Below are 21,159 nucleotides of genomic sequence, written 5' to 3'. Positions count from 1 at the left end.
GTTTCCCTGCCTGAGGTAAAATGGCTATGAATCAACCTGTTGGCAAAACCATAGCTCAATTTCATGTAACGGGAAGAAGGGCCAGGAAGAGAAACCTTATTACTCCAGGGATACGGTGACATCGTGACACTCTACCTCCTCCCGACTAGGAAACCAGAGAAGCGAGATAGCAATCAAAACCACCCTAGCTCCACCCTCAAAGAACACCCTAAATCCCACTATGTACAGCTCCTTGCACCAAGGAGGTAACTATTAACCCTGACAAGCAAAATGACCCACTCAACAAAGCAGGGAGACCTGAACTTTTTAACACTTACTTTCTTAACAAATTCTTAGACATCCATCCATTCAGTCAGTCAACAACACTTACTGAGCATCGTTTGTGTGCCAAGCAATGTGCTAGAAGCTGGTGGCACACCACAGTGAGCAAGGTACAGTTATGGCCTCCTGAGGGCCCACAGTCTATCATAGTGCAAACTGGTGAGTGCCAGATGCAACAGGATCAGAAGAGCTGTAACTGACGTTGGGTGAGCCACACTAGGGGCAGGTATGGGTGCAGGGTGGATGAGACAGGTGAGGCTAGAATTAGGTAAAGAGGGAGCTAGCACTTTGTCCAGTTTGCTCCATTCCTGTCCCTAGGATCCCTTCTGTTCTTCACTCACATATTCAAACAGTAATATCTTGGTCAGTGAGGAACAGCCTGGATCTCAAAGAGGAAATAGTGATTTCCACTTGATAACAAGTGATGCTACTGCAAGATCCTAGTTTGTTAATGAATAATGAATGTGCTTACCTAGTTCAGGGAGTTTCACAAGATAAAGCCCTAAGACTTAGTTTTAATCAAATGCCCTGCATACTCCTTTTTTTTTTTTTTTTTACTATGGAACAAGGAGAACTTGATTATGTATCCTGGAATTATACAGATAACTTTTCTATTGTAGCATGGAAAAAAATTGTTCACTATTTTTTATTTTAAGTGATCTCACTGTTGACTAACACAGTAATATTTTTAAGTATTATGAGATTTTTATAAGATATAATTTTTAAAGTTTTGCCTTTTCCTTAATAAATTTCCAGTTTTCCTAGTCAATGAAAATTCCAGAACGATACACAAAGGCATCGTTCCTTCCATTTATGACTATCTGGCCTGAGTACTCCATTTTTGCCCCAAAGGAAATGCCTGCCTTTGAAGGCTATCTTTTGTGTGCAGCCCCATTAACGAAACTCCCTTTGGAAACTTAACATTTTAATGAAACACAGAGCAGAATTCACTGCTACCTCTGCAGGATTTATTGGGGAGCATACCTCTTAGACGTGCATTGTGTATAAGTTCTTTTCCAAACACTCACCTGGAACAGCGTGTTTGGCCCTTGCAGCCGGGCAGGACTCAGTGGAGCAACTGGACTAAGGCTGCTCCAGAAATGTATGCTGGAGAGCAGTGGACTCGGGGTCAGGAGCAATCCATTTGGTGTCTGAGAAAGAAAGCAGAGACAGTTTTTGATACAGGTGTCACCTGACTTCTTCCAGCAGGGTGGCTAGGTGCGCCAGCCATGAACCAAGAAACAAGCCTCACCACCTTAGGACAACCTGACAACTCCTTTTTCTGCATGGCTGCACACTCTTTACTTGTAATTTTCTTTAATGCTAATAGTATTAGCAATTTTTAAAAGGAGAGAGGTATGGACAAGTTACCTCCCCTTACACATCCTAGTGGAAAACTCAAGTTCATAGCAACTTTTGTCCTTATTCAATTTGCACCCCCCCCCCCCCCCCCAAACATTAAACTAGACCAGCCGTAGGCAAACTACGGCCCTCGGGCCGATCCGGCCCATTTGTAATGAATAAAACTAAAAAAAAAAAGACCGTACCCTTTTATGTGATGATGTTTACTTTGAATTTATATTAGTTCACACAAACACTCCATCCATGCTTTTGTTCCGGCCCTCTGGTCCAGTTTAAGAACCCATTGTGGCCCTCGAGTCAAAAAGTTTGCCCACCCCTGAACTAGACTTAGTGTACAACAAAACAGGATCCCATTTCAGGCTCTATTTTTTTCTTATCTATATTTTTGTAGTTTTCTGTAGTGGACATCCACTACTTGGGTTACAAACATATTTTTGAAAGGGCCTCCCGAGCTTCCTTTTCCCTATCCATGGCCCTTAATACTTTAGAATTTGCTGCTAAAACACCCTTGACCAGCTTCTTCAAAAGCTCTGAACTGGGTTTTCCAGATTCCACTCCGGATGTGGGGCTGATGAGAATTCGTCTCCCTGGCAATGGTTTGAGGGGGGAGAGGGGGGATCCTTTCTTGTCAGATTGGGTGTAAAGCCAAAACTCTGGGTTTCCCGGGAGAGTGCCAAGGGCTGCATTTGCTTGCACACACGCAGCAGGAGTCCCGCCTGCCCGCCAGCCAGAGGGCAGAGAAATCTGCCGAGCTGTAAGTGCCTGGCTTGGATTCTGGCGAGGGCGAACTCCCTTGCCCAGGGTGGTTCTGCACCCTGGGTGACTGTGATGTCAGTAGGTGCTTTGTGTAAGAACCACAGCAAAGGCAGCCGCAGCTCAGATTGCATCATGCTGGATGCTACAGTGTTGTTTTTTCCTAGAACTGGCCTAAGCAGCTTTGTTAATTATCTCGAGCATTTGGCTTAAACTGAAGTTCAAGTTCTGCTCTGCTCAGTGCACTGGATTCAGACAAAGGTTCTCAAACTGAAGCTGCTGAAAGGCAAACTAATTTATACCAAATTATTTGAGTCTTTGGTTCCACGGCACGTCTACAGATTGAATGAGCCACCAGGTCACTGGGATAAATACCTGTGTTTGGATACGCTTCCCATTTGTTCTAATCCGAGGCAATGTCAGGAGGGCGCCAGGCCATCTGGCCTAACGGTTAAGACTGAACAATTCAGCATGAGTTCTGCCAGGCTTCCCGCCTCAGGACCACCACTTATTAGCCAGGCAACTGCTCTCCACCTCCGGTTCCTACCCTTTAAAGTGGGGAGGAAAAAATGCCTGTGCTACAGGATAGTGGGGAGGATAAAAGCTCATGTGTACCTGGCACAGCAAATGCTCAACAGGAATTAAAAACTGCTGTCGGTGATTAATTAAAAGTCTACCTGACACACTTTCTAAATGTATTTCACCTTTTCCTGGGAGACACTCGACTGTATATAGAAAAGTACTTAATGTTCTACAACAGACAAGCCAATCCTGTCGGCGGGTACTTGACGGCTCAGCTCCTCTCAGTCCTGTGAGACTCCAGTCCGCAGGCTCAGGTGGCCTGAGAACTGATATTTGCATGTCACTCAGGAGCCAGGTTCCAGCCACATTAACATTTAATAACCGGTATATCCAGAGGCTCCTCATTTACCCACCAGTGACGATCTCTAAGTTCTAAAGAGACCATGAGTCTTCTAAACTACAAAGTCTAGCCATCTTTCATCTGTGGCCATAAATATATACCCATCCATTTTTAATCCTTTGAGCTATATACAAAGTAGCATTTATATTTTCATAGTCCAAAATGTGTACCGATGTCAGGATTTGAGATGTTTGCACATACGTTTTTCTAAGTGTTACAGAATGTATTCAGAGTACAGTAGCTAGCCCTCTGTTTCTCATGCTTAATGTTTGGAATGCCTTTCATTATATATGCAAATAAGTATTGTAAAATGACTCCATCCCTCCCATCTCTGATCTCCCTAAAGACTCTGTGGCCTTAAGGAAAACGCTATTTGGTTGCTCTTTTTTTTTAATCCTCACCCAAGTATATGTTTATTGATTTGAAAAACATCAATGGGGTTGCCTCCCGCACCCCGGCCGGGGCTATCTGACTACTCTGTTGAGGAAAGTTTCTGAAGCCTGCTCTGAGTTATCTCAAGTACAATGTGAGCTTTCAGAGCCTCTCTCCACAGGCTCCGGGAGTCAGGCAGGGAGGGCTGAGCCTGAGGACTAAGGGCTCACGAAAGAAGTTGCAGACGGATGCATGCTTCCTCTTCCAGGCCTTTCTGAATGGCAGCGTTCCCAAGGCTGCCAGGGAGGGAGAGGCCCTAAGGCCCAAGGGCAATAAGCATTCATTTTCATCCATCCTCCCAGCTTAGTTCCTTCACTTAACAGTGAGTTTCCTAGACAGCTAACACCTCTGAGCTAAGCCTGGTGAGCTGGTGTCCAGACATGCCACACCTGAGTGTCCTCTGTTCATGGCCCTCCACCTGGGTCACGCCCTCAGATCTCCTCCTTCCTACCCCTGCCTCCCTCTGCCCATCAAAGTGCCAGCACCTCGAGGGAGACTCTCCTGCTCTCCCCTCGACCAGGTGGCACTTCTCTTGTTTCTGAATCCTTGGAACACTTTATAACCACCTTTTTAAAACTCCTAGAGTTGCCTGAATTCAAATAAAAATGTGGTTTTAAACCCTGTAAAAGAGAAGCAGAATCACACAGCAGAGTGTGTGGTACTGAATGAGTGGTACTCATCGTAAGGAAAGGGGGTCAAGATGGAGAATTCCATGAGGGGCTAGGGCAGGTACAGTAAGTGGTAAGGGAAACAAAGGAGTAAGGGCAGGAGCGGGAAGAGGTAGGAGAACCATGAAGGAGAAGGGAGAGGATATAGGTCTCAAGGGGAAAGAGGGAGAGATGGGTCCCAGGTGGGAAGAGGGAGAGGAGATGGAGAGGGGAGGGGTCCCAGGTGGAAAGAGGGAGCCCAGAGCCTGGGGAAGCAACCTTCAACAAGCGTGTCAAGTCACACAAAACTCCCCGTGACATCTTCCAATGGGAAGCTCCTGGAAGGACAATCTCTGCAGTCAGGTCAGTGTGACAAGGCAGCAGGCAGAAGTGTTAACACTTGGAGTGCGGGAAACGAGTTAAGTCGGCTCGCGTGAATTGCGCGTACTCCGAGGGAGCCGTCTTTAACTCGGTTCATATAGATTTGCGGTGGAGTGCGGGAAACGTGTAAACTCGGGCCGATTGTAACTGCGTATTACCAAATATTTGTTTGTAATCCACCCTTTTGGTGGATGGAACAAAACCAAAAGACAGAGCCATCTTATATTTTGGCGGGAAATTCACCCGCACTCCAAGTTAAGAGAGAGAGAGAAGAACCCCTTTTATGTTTCTGTGATAATGGCAAGATAGACAATAAGATGAGAAACCCCCCAGTTTCTCATCTGGGCTAGGATGTACTATACCCTGATCGCTCCTCAACACACACATCCATTTTACTCAATTCCCACCTTATGACTTGAGCTCAAAGTTGTTACACCCACCAGTAAATGCAGGAAGAGGGTTTCAGCATTTCAGTCCTCGGCCAACTGGCTCCACTCAGTTGGTGCTAATCCAGGTCTGAAGCTAACAAACAGCCTGGGGCATGCGCGCTCAGATTCAGGGTGAGTTCAAGCCCCAGTGCCTGCACATATCTGAGCTGAGCATCTTAAACATCACACGTGAGAGGAACAGAGGTCTGGGCATACCAGAAGAGCAATGCAATGTGCCGGCCTATGATTCTGAACCAACTTCACATTGTTAGATGAAGAGAGCAAACAGAAGAGGCGAATGGAAGGAAGAGGGGCAGACGCCACAAGGTGCAGAAGGCACAGAGGATCAGAAGCTCCTGCTGGCACCGCTTGGGCTTGCATGGTGCCTGGCTAGGAGCCAGGAGGGTTTCACAGCCTGGCTGCTCCCCGTCTTGGTCTGTGGCTCATGCCATCTGAGATAACACTCTTGCTCCTCTAGCCACAGTCCAATATGACCTTGATACTCTGGCAGCCATTACCCTTGGCAGCTAAGCTCTTTGGTGCCCAGCTGGCTTTTGAATTCCCCTTTTCAGCTCCCCATAGTCCATGCTTAAAGTGCCTTTGGGGGATCATCATGTCTGTCTACATCAGTAATCTGGTTTCTTCAACACTCATACAAGAGTCATCTCAACTGTACTTCGTACAGGTCCCAGCAGATGCCCCACAAGTATTTTCAATGGGAAGGGAGGTGATGGTGTTGAGGAGGTTATGGTGTTGGGGAGGCAATGGTGTTGAGGGAGGTGATGGTGTTAAGGGTGGTTATGATGTTGGGGAGGCGATGGTGTTGGGGAGGTTATGGTGTTGGAGGAGGCGATGGTGTTGGGAAGGCGATGGTGTTGGGGAGGTTATGGTGAGGAAGGCGATGGTGTTGAGGGAGGCGACGGTGTTGGGGAGGCGATGGTGTTGAGGGAGGTTATGGTGAGGAAGGCGATGGTGTTGAGGGAGGCGACGGTGTTGGGGAGGCGATAGTGTTGGGGGGTCGGCTGATGATTTTCACGCACATCATTTTGCAGATGAAATTTCAAATCTGAATTGAAGCTTATACAAGGTATGTGGTTTAATAAGGTCCCCAGAGGGCACTGTAACTACAAGACCCAGGTCATGCCAGGACTCTCCTAATCCTAACCCTTCCTCCTAATCCTACCTCCCCTCACCCTCCCATGTTTCCAGCTGAAAATAATTGGGAATTATTCTTAGAATAAAGAAGTAAAATATAAATAATAAATAAATAAAAGTAAGTAGTTCTTGGAATAAACTAAATTCTTGGGAATTTCATTTTCAGGGTATGAAATAGTTACAGCACAGCTTTCACCTCTTCTAAGGCCAACTGTTAAGAAAAGTTTATAGGAGGTTCCTATAGGTGAGCAAACTGTCAAGCTGCACAGCCCACAGAAGGGAGCAGGGTTTCTGGGAGGCAAAGTGCTCAAGTTCCTATCTGAGCTGTGGGAGTGAGAAGTCACTGTGCCTGTGGGAGGAAGGCTCCAAGCCCCCCTTAGGTGGAGAGGGAACCCCAGAGCAGCCCGAGAGCAAAGCGAAGTCTCACTCCTGCCCCAGGAAAAGGGGTCCTCCCGGGCTGCGGCCGGTAGCCTTCTGCAGTACGTGGGCTCCTCAGAGCAGATGCTACTCTGTCCACTGGGGCGCACACAGCAGTTCCTGGGGTGGATCCTCAGGATCCAAATCCTGCACTGACTCAGCCCGCTCCCCCCCAATCCTCAAAGCCCTGAAGCTTGTCAAGATAGAAGCGCATGATTGTCCCACATTCCCTACAGCTGCAACTAATACAGAATAAGATTCAATGTAAACTAATTGGGGGGGGGGGGGCGGTATTTTTTAAGCTAAAATTCCATGACAGTCCCGGCTGATCTCAGAGAAACCAGCTGGGTGGACGCCCCCGATGCTGGAGCCCCACCCTTTCTCTGCTCTGCTTTTCTCTCCCTCCTGTCAGCCACTCTTGGCCACATACACCCATGCCAGGGGCAGAGCTGACCCTGCTGGAAGGTGAGGGGATGTCAAGTCCTCAGATGTGCCATCACCCAAAGGCAGTCCTTGACTCCCCTGACCCTGTTCAGAGCACTATGTGCTGTGCTTTCTTCACACCCCACCCCATCCACAGGCCCTTTCAGCCCAGGCCCCACTTCCACTCCTGTCCTGTCATGTCCTGGTTCAGACCTGGCCCTCTGCCTCGATCCTTCGGGAAGCCCGGGTCCCACTTCTGGGACTCCTGCTGCTCACTCACACTTCACAGCGTGAACCCTCACAGGTTGGCTGAGGACTGTTCACTCCCATCTGCCCTAGACACAGGTCATCTGGCTTTCCTGCCCTGGTTTTAGGCCATTTCTAGAAGGATCGCTCTGCCCATTCTGAGCTTTGCATCCACCGCCTGCCCCCTCTCAAGTCGAGGCCCCCTCCTCCTCTCACCAGCCCAGCCAGACCATCCTTCATCCCACTGAGTGGAACCCCCCACCCCCCTACATTCAGTGTCCAGGCCCAAAACCACAGGGCTCGCCTGAGCCGATTGCCTCCGAGATGACTGCAGGGCTGGCAACCGTCCCAGTCTGTTCGGAGACAGTGAACGGGCGCTCAGGAAAGCAGATACCGAAATCAGAGTTGGCCTTGGCCTGGCTGGAGGCCTCTCTAAACCTTACATTGTAAACACAAAGTCGGCCAGGGGAGGGGATCTCTAGAATGTCCACCCTGCCCCGCTTCTCACGTTACTTCTCGGAGCTACTTCAGGCCACTGTTTCCGAGGCATTTACTCAGCCGTTCTTAGCCACCGGACGGTTTTGCTTGGTTGGAAAATGCCCGATTGAAGAGCACAATTCTGCCCAGTAACTGCCTTAGCTCTCCCCTCCAGGGGGGCAGCCTCCTTAGCACCAGCTCACAAGCTTGAGCTGACACCAAATTCCTGGCCCCCAATGTGGCGGGGAGAAGCCATGGAGAGGAGAATGGAAAGAGCTGCTTGCAGATGCTGTGCAGACTGTTATGATCAAGGACAACTGGGCATTTTCCCGGTGAGTACCAATGTCCAGAGCACGGATTCCGGAGCAGACTAACGGGGTTCAAATTCGCTTCTACCACCTATTAGCTGTGCAACCTTGGACAAATTACTCCAGCCCTGTGCCTCAGGTACCTCAGCTGGGAAAAAGGGACAATAACAGTGTCTACTTCATGGGGCTGAAAAACAGCCAAGGCAGCGCATGCGAAGTGTTTAGTGCCTGGCCCACGAGAAAACTCCAATATAGGATACTGCTGCTGCTCACGCCAGCAAGGACATCACGGCGATGAGTAGAGGCAGGAGACAGAGTTCCTGTTCCCGCCCCGCCCAAAAGCATGTCCCCCACCTGGTGCCACAAAGCTCCATGACAACAACACCTGCCAGCTGTAGCTAGCTCTCTTACACGCCGTTCTCCCATCCAGTCCTCACAGTAACGCATTTCACAGACGTGCAAACAGGCTCAGTCACATTCCACCACGTGGCCCAGCCAGGAACGCAACCCAGGTCTGTGACCCCGAAGCCAAGATGCACCCAGTTTCCCAGAGGAAGCAGAAAACACCAGGCACGTGCTTTGCCTTTGCCCGGCAACTGCCAGCGGGGCAAGAAAGAGCATCTGCCTTCTCCTTCGAGTTACTCTCGCCGCAGACATCCCTGTTCCACACGTCTGCTGTCTTCTCCCTCCGGACACGGACCTGGGCTTCCTCACAGTAGCTCTGCTCTCCCTGACTCTTCCTCTCAATGCTGGGCTGGCCCTTGTCATCCTGACTGTTAGTACTTATAAGGGACCACAGGACCCACAGCTCCACGTTGACCATCGCAAGGGCTGCAACAGTTAATATATATATGTATTTTTTAATCCTCACCTGAGGATATTTTTCTATTGATTTAGATAGAGTGGAAGAGAGAGGGAAAGACAGAAATATCGATGTGAGAGAAATGCATCGATTGCTTGTCTCCTGCACACGCCCTGACCAGGGCACAGGCCAGGGAGGAGCCTGCAACCTCGGTACGTGCCCTTGACTGGAATTGAACCCGGGACCCTTCGGTCTGCAGGCCGACGCTCTATGCACTGAGCCAAACCGGCTAGGGCTACATCTATTTTCTCATCAACAGAGAGCAATCGGCTACTTATCAAGCTCCCCACCAGAGAGGACGCTGGCATAAAAATCTCGTAAAGCCCCAATGCCTTCTCAAGTGTCACTTGGCCCGTTCCACCTTCCCCAGGACATCACTGGACCTGCTCCAAGGGCCACAAAGAGCAAGAAACCAACCAAGCATCCCCCTGTAGCCCATCTCCCGCCTTTTCTCCTGTGGATACCTTGGCCTGGGGGTGGGACTTTGTCACACGGGCCCTCGGATTATCCCTTGAAGGCAGAAGGAAGGTGGTCTGGTGGCCCTTCCTTCCCGTCTGCTGAGCCGAGTCTGGCGTGGCTCTTACCTGTGCAGTGAAGAAGGCTGGGGTGAGGGATCCTGAGGGCAGGGCCGGGCTGTTGAGGGCGATGGAGCCAATATCGGTGCCGGAGAGCAACAGCGGAGGCGCGGAGATCTCCAAGCCTTTGGGTTTTTTGGCTTTGGGGGGGAGAGATGGAGACCTGGTCTTGGAGCCCGATGACAGGTTCAAGGGCTCCAGGGAATCCGAGTCATGGCAGGCAGCCTCCAGGAAGAGGCTTCTGTGTTCAGAGGGGAGGGGCGAGTTGGGGGACAGGGACGGGGACCGAGAGGAGGAGGGCGAGGCGGACGAGATGCTGGCGGCGTTTGGCAGCATTAAAGAGGAGATCTTGGCGGAGACGGACGAGGCCAAGAAGGCCTCAGACGTGGAGGGCAGGGACACCACGGGCCTGCTGATGTGCTTGTCGGTTTTATTGGTGACAAACCTGATGACAGTCCTGACTTCTTCCACGGGAGGGCTGTCCTCTGGCGGCTCCTCCAGCTTCTCCGTCTTGATGGCCTTAAAGGGCTCGGGTGGGTTCTGCAGGGAGTTAATGGTGAAGGACGAGTACAGGCCTGAGTGGATGTACTCGTTGCGGCTGGTGCTCTTGAGGGCTGACAGGCCGTGTCTGTGCGCCTCGCGGCCCTCGGCCGGCGCCTTGCAGTCCCTGTCCTGCAGCAGCAGGCTCTCCCGGCTGATCTCCACGGCGTGGGGGTCCATTTTCAGGATCTCCGGGAAGGAGACAAACTTGTACACAAACTTCTGCCCAATCACCTTCTTGATGATGTTCTGTGGATCACACAAAAGGAGACATCGGAAAGGTCAGTGCCCCAGCAAAATGGAGGAAGGGCTTCCTCAGAATGGGACTGTGCTGGCCCTGGCTGGTTTGGCTCAGTGGATTGAGCGTTGGCCTGTGGACTCCTGGGTTCGATTCTGGACAAGGGCACATGCCCAGGTTGTGGGCTCGATCCCCAGTGGGGGGCGTGCAGGAGGCAGCCAATCAATGATTCTCTCTCACTGATGTTTCTCTCTCTCTCACTCTCTCCGCCCCCCCTTCCTCTCTGAAATTAATAAAAATATATTTTTAAAAAAAGAAAGAAAAAAGAATGGGATTATGCTGAATACTCTGACTCCCACAGCCTGGCTACGGTGTCCCACAGAGAGGACTAACGTTGGGGACAGAATCAGGTTTGCGTTCAGGTTTGGCCAGTTACTAACGGTGTGATCATCGGCAAATGGATTGTGTTTCCTCACCTGTGTTTCCTCGACCTCAATGCAACAACTGCTGCCACTTACTGAACTTGCTCTGCAGCTGGCACTGCTCATGCATTATCTCCTATCTGCACAGCACTCCTCAGAGGACGGTATTATTAAACTCCCATTTTAAAACTTAGGAAAGTAAGCTCAGAGCGCTTACATAACCCACACAGCCACGTGGTGGGTACGTGGTAGAGACAGCGTTTCCTTCACCATAATACAGTATTGTCTTACCTACCTCTGGGACTCGTGAGAATTCAATGAAATAATAATGGGAAAGCATTCCGTACGCTGGAAGGCATTATGGAAACGTAAGTTATTATCACCAAACCCCACAATGTTTTCTTAAATCATGCAGCCATTTCTTCCTTTTTAAATTTTCTGCCAAGAGAGCCGCTGGGGGGAAGCAAATTGTCTGCTTTGATATTTGCGGCATTCATCCCGTATTCTAAGTTGCTAGTACCTGCTTCTGGCTCTTCGGTGTATGGCTCCCGTCCAAACACACGAGGGTTTAAACGTAAACCAACAATCACTGCAAACGTCTTCCTGCCCCTTTGGGAGAACGGACTTCCTATTAAAAGCTGTGCTAAATCGGAACAGTAGCAAACCTTCTCAAATGCTCACGGGGGTCCGAGGTGCTCAAGGGAGACAGAGGTGGTCTCCCTCCAGCACTGGGAGCTAGCAGCGCCGTCCCGTGGGGAAGGACTCGGTTTCCTTACAAATGGCTCCTCCTAAAACTTGGGTATGAGTGAAGGTTAAAAAGAACCATTTGGGGGAGAAGAGCTTTAGAAGGAGCTCCTATGAGTGCCCCCTCTGTCCCGGTATTGGACACACGCTACCTTGGTTGCTCTCACACTGACCCTCTTTTGGGGGGAAAGGTTTCATCCCTATGACCTGAGCTGAGAGGTGGGGAGTCATCTGCCCAAGAACCACCAAGGTCTACTCATGCGAAAGCCCAGGCTACTTCACATTCCCACACACATTTGGGGGAATCAAAGAACCCCTCAGGAGAGATAAATCTTGTTTTAAATTGAGCTATAGCTGACATACAACATACAAATCACCACTTCCTTTCTGTGGGGAGAACATTTCAGACGTACTTACTGTCAAGGGCCCAACGTGACCTGATATCTGCACATACTGCTAAATGATCACCACAAGTCTAGTTAACAGCCCTCACCACACGTAGCCACAAAATTAGTTATCCTGGTGATGAGAACTTGTAAGATCTGCTCTCTTAGCAACTTTCCAAGATACAAGAGAGGTGAAATTCAATTCAATTTTGAGGTTCCTTTTACAGTCTTAGTTTGGTATGTAACTCTTTTTTTCCTTCCCTGTGGTTACATTAGGGCATGCTAACTTGCCTGATCTGAACTGGACCCTACATTCCAGAAGAGAATTTAGCGAGCAGTAAGGAGGGAAGGGCATCTATACCACGCCACAGAGATTTCCAGAAGGAGTTCCTCAGGGCAGGCATTTAAGGAAGCGACACATGAGTCAGCACTGGAAACCCCAACAACACAGATCCCGGCAAAATCACTCCGCACCGCACGCCGGAGGCTCACCGCCTGGCACGCTAGAGTCAGAGCTGAATAATTCATCCCAGCACCTGGGCCTGCCCTTGACCCCACCGCATCCCGCCTATTCCCTCTGACCTCATCCTACACGCAACACCAGAGACCCTGAAAACCACTGACAAACCTTCAGAGACATTTGCGAACTTAGTTCCACCTGGGCCTAACTGGCAGCATCTCCATGGGCGATGCACCAGGCCTGGGAGAAACCAGCCTCCAGCAGGAAAGGGTAAAATGAGGGCAACCTCATTAAGTGCCACCGGATCCTGGTAAGAAAGCATCCTTGCCCGGTGTGCTCCTCTGCTAAAATTCTAATGTATTTTTGTTCTTCGCTCATAACATTCTTCCTCCTGAGGGAAACCTTTACTTTATCCTCAGCCGGGGGAGCACTCATCTAAACTGAGCGAATTGTTAGAGCCTCAATAATTACACAGAAGAAAAAAGAAACTACAGTCTGAATCATTTCTTCTGGCAGGTCTTGTAGACTGTTTTGTGTGTGTGTTTAATACCAACCCTTAATTTTATTATGGGATTCAGAACACAATGTCTGAGCAGGTGTTACCTTCATAAGCAAACCAAGAAGTAATTTCAGGCTGAGAGAGAAACGATACAAATGCCTCTCCTCCTCAAAAAATGGTTGGGAACGGAAAGGCATCGCAGGCAGAGGGCCGGGACTTGGTGCATCAAAAAGAACGTACAGAGCCCCGGCCGATGTGGCTCCGTTGGTTCAGCAGGCATCCCCTGCAGCAAGAGGTCACCGGTTTGATTCCCCATCACGGCACATGCTCTGGTTGCGGCCTCAATCCCCAGGAGGGGGCGCGCAGGAGGCAGCGGATAGATGATTCTCTTTCATTGATATTTCTCCCTCTCCCTTCCTCTCTCTCTCTAAAAATTCATAACAACCGGTTAAAAAAAATAAAGAACAATCCCTAAGACTGTCAACTGACAAGTGGACAAACAAAATGTGATATATTCACATAAGAGATTTTCCAGCCTTCCAAGGAATGAAGTTCTGACACCTGTTATAACTCGGACATCCCTGAATGCAGTGTGCCAAGTGAAGAGCCAGACACAGAAGGCCACAGTTGTATGCTTGATTCTGTTTCTATAAAATATCCAGAACAGCCCTAGCTGGTTGGCTCAGTGGATAGGGCGTCGGCCTGAGGACCGAAGTGTCCCAGCTTCGATTCCCGTCAAGGGCCCTGGTCAGGGGAGAAGCCTGCATCGATTTCTCTCTGTCTTTCCCTCTCTCTTCCACTCTCTCTAAAAATCAATGGAAAAATATCCTCGGGTGAGGATTAAAAAATAATAAAATTAAATAAAATATCCAGAACAGACAGATCTATAGGCAGAAAGTAGATTAGTCTTCTTCTGGGTTTTGGGGTGTGATGGGGGCATTGGAAGTAGTGGAAATGTTCTAATATTGTGCATAACTCTGTGAACTTACCCAAAGCCCCTGCATCGTGTACCTTGAATGGGCGAACTGGGAGATATCTGAATCATACCCCAATGAAGCTGTTCTGAAAACAGGACATGAGGAATCTCCTCCCCCCACACACACACACACAATCAGCTTTATTAAGATATAAATTGACATATAACATTGTGTGCACTTAAGCTGTACGGTGTGATCATCTGATGCACTTATATATTGCAAAATGACTCCCACAGCTGGGTTAGTTAACACCTCCATCACCTCACATAATCACCACTTCCTTTCTGTGGGGAGAACATTTAAGATGTACTTACTGTCTTAGCAACTTTCAAGTATATTACGGTATATTGTTAACTGGTCACCATGCCGCACAGTAGATGCCCGGAACTTACTCACTGTATCGCTGGAAGTCTGGACCCTTTGACCAACCACTCCCCCAGCCCCCCAGGCCCTGGAAACCATCCATCTATTCCGTTTCTATGAGTTTGGGTTTTTTAGGTTCCACATACAGTATGCGTAACATTATACAGTATCTGTCCTTCTCTGACTGACTCAGTTCACTTAGCATAATGCCCTCAGGGTCCATCCAGAACATGAGAAATCGAAAGAACGTTACAGGTTTACATGGAAGATGTGAGAATCTTCCATGGCTGGGTGGTGACTGCCTTAACAAGCCAAACCTCCTCTGTGTGCAAAACAAGGAGACACCTCAAAGGGCACTGAACTCGGCCACAGCAAGAAGGGCCCGTCAGTAGCCGGGCTTTTTAGGGAACGGTTACAGTGACAAGATGGGGAAGAAAGGTGGGGGCAGTAGGGTTACCATTGTAAGTTCACAAAAGACAGAGTTTATTCTTGTGACTGGGAATTGAACCGTGACCTCCTGGTTCATAGGTCAACACTCAACCACTGAGCCATGCTGGCCAGGCTTTTGTCCCCACTTTAGAGAAGAGCAAACTGAGGTTCGGGGGGTTATAAATTACTGATGGTCACACACTAGCTAGCACTTGGGCAGCCTGGCCCCAGAGCACCTGGCCACAATGGAGAGCGATATAAGACTCAGGCCAAGTGAGATAGCTCAGGACACGAGAGCACATGGGGATGGGCTCTTATGATGGAAAGTGATGAGGATGTTTAGGAAAAGTCTGATTTGCTCACCCCTTCCTCCCAGTCTCACAAGTATTTGTTGCCTACAGTTGCCTGGTAACCTGACACAACGCTGTCTGTCTGACGAGCTGACTGGCTCTCTCCAGCGTGGTTTCAGAGGGACAGTTGCACATCTGCTTCCCTTCACACACACAGGACCAGCCTCTTCAGTCATCATTTCCCAGGAAGTGCGTACTCACAACCAGTGTGGACTGCTGACCCGCATTCGTGTTGAGGTTACAGGCGGCGAGGACGGGCCGCCTTCGGTGGGGGCGACAGTTAACAGCTACCTGTACACCCCCAGGTGGCAGGCCCAGGCGTCAGTGGAAGCTCGGTCCGGAACTGCTCCCGCCATCCCCATGTCCCAGTGGGTGCTCTGAGGATGCAGGAGCTCAAAGGGGAAGCAGTCGGTGTGAGCAGGACGGTGGGCAGACTTGGGCAAAGGAATCCTGCCCGACTCACCAGCTACCTGTGGCAGTGGGAGGGTCTCCCTGGGTTCCTTCACCTGAATGGAATGGAGGACACTGGGAGCATGGGTCCCCTTTCCATCCCCCCGATGCCAGTCACAGACCTACGGATAAAAACCAATGCACCCTGGGGTGTGCTTCAATACGTGTACACACACTGACTGCCTTCTCCCACTGCCTCTCCTGTTCAGCAATCCCATATAGTGGATACATCAGAAATGTCTGTTAACTATTGTGATTTTTTAAAAAAAAAAATTGTATACAGTGCTAGGTAATGAGGAGATGCTTGTGGAATTCAATTTACCTCTTAATTTTGACGTCATTGAGGATCATGTTAGCTGCATGTTTGTTGGGTGAGTGACTCCCCCCCCCCCCCCCCCCCCCGGGGGAGAGAACTGACCCGGGCAGGAAGCCAGTGGCTTCACCTCACGAGGGCCCGATTTTCTGTGGCTAATCCCCAGGCTGGTCACAACCCCATGTGACTGCGTCCTGTTCGTAGACCTGCGTGTGCTATTTTGCTGGCCTTTAAAAAATGAAAACCCCCATTCAGACAGCGGGGCCATATGCAAACCCCTATCACCTCGCACCTGCTACAAGAGCTTAACAAACTGTAATTCCACATCAGCTCTGGCCTGGCACCGGTTTTGATCTAAGGCAGCGGTTCTCAACCTGTGGGTCGCGACCCCTTTGGGAGTCGAATGACCCTTTCACAGGGGTCGCCTAAGACCATCGGAAAACACATATATAATTACATATTGTTTTTGTGATTAATCACTATGATTTAATTATGTTCAATTTGTAACAATGAAATTGGGGGTCACCACAACATGAGGAGCTGTATTAAACGGTCGGGCATTAGGAAGGTTGAGAACCACTGACCTAAGGTCACAAGAGGGCCTTTCCTGTGCTCAGACTTCTTTTCCCAGCTCTCATTTCCACCAGTGCTCCACGCCCCCAGGCTGCACCTGCCCAGGAGGAGCCGGACCAGTCATGGGTCCCTACCAGTACCGCTACAGCCCCCCTGAATTTTCCACCTTTGGGGGCTCCCAGGAGCTGAAGGACTCCTTTTCTCTGATTTTGCATCTTTCCTATCTTGTTCTCCAAGCCGAGAAATGTCAGCCGCTCACTAGGCAGGCAGGAAAGGACATGCAGAAGATGATTCCGAGCAAACAGCCCAGCCCTTTCCTAACCCAGCACCCACTGCAGGGCTCGATACAGGGGACAGAGGGGTGGATCTTTCCATAAATACCCACTGGACCCTGTCACAAGAGCGGCCACTGCCTGAGTCACTGCCTGGGTGCAAATGCCACCCCTGTCTCTTAGCAGCCATGTGCCTCCGTTTCCTCATCTACAAAATGGGTACTGACCTACCACCTGCCTCATGGAAGATAATTCATAGGACGCTTACAACAGAAGGCCTAAGACAGCCACGCATGATAAGCCCACAATATGTATTTGCTCTTACTAGTAGTATAATTATTTCTATTCTCACCTGTAAACAAAAGCAAAACCAAACCACCCTCTATCAGCTCCAATGACAACTGACTGCTCAAAATCAAACCTCCCAGAAGGCTGTGCAGTCCTCTCCCGCTTTATCCAGTTCTGGGTGATGAGACGGGCCCATGGCAGGCACAATTACATCTGGTTTACAGGTCTCGACCAAGCAGGGGAAACATGTTGTTTTATTTAGTTGGGTTCAGACAAGAAATAGACGCAAGGCTTACAGTATGACATGCCTGGCGTGGCCAGTGCTTGACATCCACTGTGAAGAAAACCTCACACATTCCAATTCATTCAGGGGTGGGGGCCGCAGATGTGAACAATCGCGGGATCCACGTGTCCCCACGTCCAGCCCGACAAGTGGTGCAGACACTCACCAGACACCGGCTGATCTCCACATTCCCGGTGCTCGGAGCAGGAAACGCCTGCCCAGACGGGAGGAGCACCCCAGCTCCGTGGTGTCGGCAGTGGCCCAGTCTGGCTGGGCTCAGCCTTGGGGGAGTGCCATGCGGGCTGCTGCCCTGAGTGCCTGCCACCGAGATCCCGGGGTGGGGAAGTGGGATGGAGTTATTTTGGGGACATTCATTTTCCTACATGAAAGGAACCAGCGGCCAGAAAGGGCAAAGGAAAGAAGCATTTACAGGGGCCTGGATGTACTGTACACACACATTGCAACATGGGCACTACGATCCCATTTTAAAGATGAAGAAGTTGAGGCTCTTGGTTGGAAGTGAAGTTATGCCCAATTCTCCACCCCATAGAGCTGGGTTAACTACTGGGAGGCCCTCCAATGGAATACCTTGCAGCTATGTTAGAGGCTAATGCATTGTTAACATGTGCCTGTTTCTTTAAATATACATTAGGTTAAAAAAAACATGCATGGGGTCTTCTATTATTTTAACTAAATAAGTATACAGGGTGGGGCAAAAGTAGGTTTACCATTGTGAGTACACAAAACACAGTTTATTCTTTTTTTGTATTTTTTTAAAATATACTTTATTGATTTTTTACAGAGAGGGAGGGAGAGGGAGAGGGAGAGGGAAAGAGAGTTAGAAACATCGATGAGAGGGAAACATCGATCAGCTGCCTCTGCACACTCCCTACTGGGGATGTGCCCGCAACCAAGGTACATGCCCTTGACCGGAATGGAACCTGGGACCCTTCAGTCCGCAGGCCGACGCTCTATCCACTGAGCCAAACCGGTTAGGGTTTTTTGTAACTTTTAAAAAATAATTCTTTATTGTTGAAAGTATGACATATATCCCCTTTTCCCCCCATATATGCATGGCCTCGTCCACAGAGTTTATTCTTGAATTATTGTTTAATTATTGTATTTTCCATATGAACAACTGTAAACCTACTTTTGCCCTACCGTGTATATTGAATAAAAGGAGAAAGAAAAATTAATCTCAAAAGATGTATAATAAAATTTAATGGTGGTAGGTTTACCATTGACTTGTAATTTCTTTTTTTGCTTATCTGCATTTTCACATTTTTAAATATATGTGTAATACATGTATTACTTATCAAATTCAGACTATATATTTTCATTTCTTGGCAATGTCAGCTTTATTTTTAAATATTTTTAAAATTGATTTTTAGAGAGAGAGGAAAGAAGAGAGAGAGATGGAAACATCGAGAGAGGAACTTCATCCACCGGCTGCCTCCTGCACATCCCCTACTGGGGATCGAGCCTGCAACCCAGGCATATGCCCTGACCGGGAATCGAACCGGTGACCTCTTGGTGCATGGGTCAAGGCTCAATGGCTGAGCCACACCAGCTGAGCATGACTTTTTTTTAAAGAAAAAGAGTCAGTCACTGGTGGAGCTGAAGTCTGAACCCAATCCTATCCAGAGCCAAAACCGAGCCCTCCTGTTCCACCATCACACCCTCTCGCAGAAAGCAGCTGCTGCTGGCTCAGAGGCTGCTGCTAACTCAACCCGTCAGAACCCGTGGGCGCTGCATGCCAGAGCACTCGTGGGGTAGCCCAGGGTGCCTGGGAAACCAGCGCTGGGTGTAGGAGGCATGGTCCTTGTCAGACAGGTATTTCTAGCTCCTGGGAAGGAAGGCCGGCCTTCCCTGAGGCCTGTTCTTTCACCAGGAATAGAACTGCCTCTGCCCACCCACAGGTAAAGGAGGTGCCTGCTTTGATGGGATACCTTGCACGAGGTACCAGGAACCTGGTGGTCCCACGCCAGCAGACTGGACATCGAAAGCCCACCTCTAAGTGGGTGACATCCAACAGGCAAGGATGACGAGAAAACGCCCGGAAGCTAATGCCCACACACACACAGCCTGGTGATGGCCCCCAGGAGCGGCGGAGGTGCTCGCCGGAGCTCAGGGAAGCGCTGACTGGCTCCTCTGAGCATCCACGGGCCTGAGAGCTGCTCGCAAAGGGCACAGGCCCAGATGTGATGTGGACTGACCTGGGTTCAAATCCCAGCTTCTCTACTTCCTATGACCTTGGGAAGGGTATTGAACTTCCGCAGGCCTCAGTTTGCTCACTTCTAAAAGGGAAATAAAGATGCCTCACTGGGTAGTTTTTCCTAAAAGAACAACGTATGTCAGTGCCCAATTCGTGTAGATCCTCAAAACGTGACCCAGTGGAATTTCCCTTAGCAAGCGATGATGTCATTGTAGAGCATCCTCACTATGTCACACATTTTGTCCATTTCATTTGGCCTTCAAGTCATCTCAGTTCCTTCCGTGGGGCCCGGCTTTGCCATTTACCGAAGGTTATGCACTACCTCCCATAAGCCCTCACCACTTTGATGCCCACTTTCCAGAGGAGGGACCCTGGGCTCCAAGCTGCGTTCACAAACTAGTAAGTGAACTCAGGCTGCCAGCTTCCCAGCCAACACCCTGTCTTCAGCGCCTCCTTTGGTTTCCCTCCCAGACCACGGTCTGACTCACCGTTTCCCGACACAAACCCCGACTGTCCTCTCTCCAAAGTCAGAACAAGTCCTCACTGTAGGAGTCATGCTCAGCGTCCCTCCTCTCTAACAAGCCAACATTCTCTCAACAAACACGGAAGATGCTCTCCTTGCGAGGCTCAGAGGAACAGGAGAGGAAGTGAATCCGGCCTCTGTCCCCAGAGCGTCCGACGGGTGCTGGCCCGGGCAGTGGCAGCCCCTGCCTCCTGTCATCCCCAGCCTTCTGGGCCTGAGGGGGCACGGAGCAGCTGGCTGGCAGCATTGGGCTCTGCTAGGAATTGGCTGTGGGCAAGGTTCACCCCACACCTGCCGCCCGACAGAGAGCTCTGAAAGGGCTCCGGGGCCCATTACTGGAGCGGCCTCTCCCTGGGGCTGCCTCTTCCCGGGTAGTGAAGTGAATGTGGGTGCCCTCCCAAAATCCACACCCACCAGATCCCCAGAATGTGACCTCATTTGGAAATAGGGTCTTTGCACATGTGCTCAGTTAAGGATGTTGGGATGGATCCGACTGCAGTTAGGGTGGCATCTTTCTAAGAGGAAAGGACACAGACTCAGTGAGGAGGCCTCGTGAAGACAGAGGCAGGACCCACCAGAAGCCAGAGAGGCCAGCAAGGACCCGCCCCCAGAGCCTTCAGAGGGTACACGGCCCTGCCCACACCTTGACTTCAGACTTCTGACCTCCAGGACTGAGAGAATAAATGTGTGTTTTGTTTTGTTTTTTAATACATTTTTATTGATTTCAGAGAGGAAGGCAGAGGGAGAGAGAGACAGAAACATCAATGATGAGAGAATCATTGATTGGCTGCCTCCTGCACGCGCCCTACTGGGGATCGAGCCCACAATCCGGGCATGTGCCCTTCACTGGAATCGAACTTGGACCCTTCAGTCCACAAATTGACACTCTATCCACTCAGCCAAGCTGGCCAGGGCAAACGTCTGTTGTTTTGAGCCACCATGTATGTGGGGCTTTGGTATAGCAGCCCCAGAAAACCTACACCCTCAAACCTACTTGTTAAAGTCTCCGTCGACGTCGACGGGGGCAGGAGGCACAGTGCCCCGAGGGCTCAGCCTGCTGTCACGTTGCCAGACAGAGGCACTGGGTTGGGCGAAGCCTGGGCTTCAGGTTTAATTTTGGAGCGT

The 21,159-nt window shown here is 49.9% G+C and overlaps 1 protein-coding gene across 2 annotated transcripts in view; it reads right to left on the bottom strand.

Annotated features, from left to right (window-relative positions):
• The window catches only part of ELK3 (ETS transcription factor ELK3), a 63,978-nt gene that overhangs the window by 6,933 nt on the left and 35,886 nt on the right, over positions 1 to 21,159 (bottom strand). The window contains exons 3-4 of one of the 2 annotated variants that reach the window (XM_070410859.1): positions 9,719 to 10,498; positions 1,350 to 1,472 (exon numbers count right to left, since the gene is read on the bottom strand). In XM_070410859.1, the coding sequence (XP_070266960.1) occupies positions 1,350 to 1,472; positions 9,719 to 10,498 (903 nt within the window). The remainder of the gene's footprint in view (positions 1 to 1,349; positions 1,473 to 9,718; positions 10,499 to 21,159) is intronic. The other variant, XM_070410860.1, reaches the window with a different exon arrangement.

Source organism: Myotis yumanensis, unplaced genomic scaffold (genome assembly GCF_028538775.1).
Source record: "Myotis yumanensis isolate MYYU_CA2020_CCGP unplaced genomic scaffold, mMyoYum1.0.hap1 SCAF_3, whole genome shotgun sequence".
Taxonomy (NCBI): Eukaryota; Metazoa; Chordata; class Mammalia; order Chiroptera; family Vespertilionidae; genus Myotis; species Myotis yumanensis.
The sequence above is the reverse complement of the archived record's forward strand: the minus strand, read 5'-3'. Positions and strand labels throughout refer to the sequence as shown.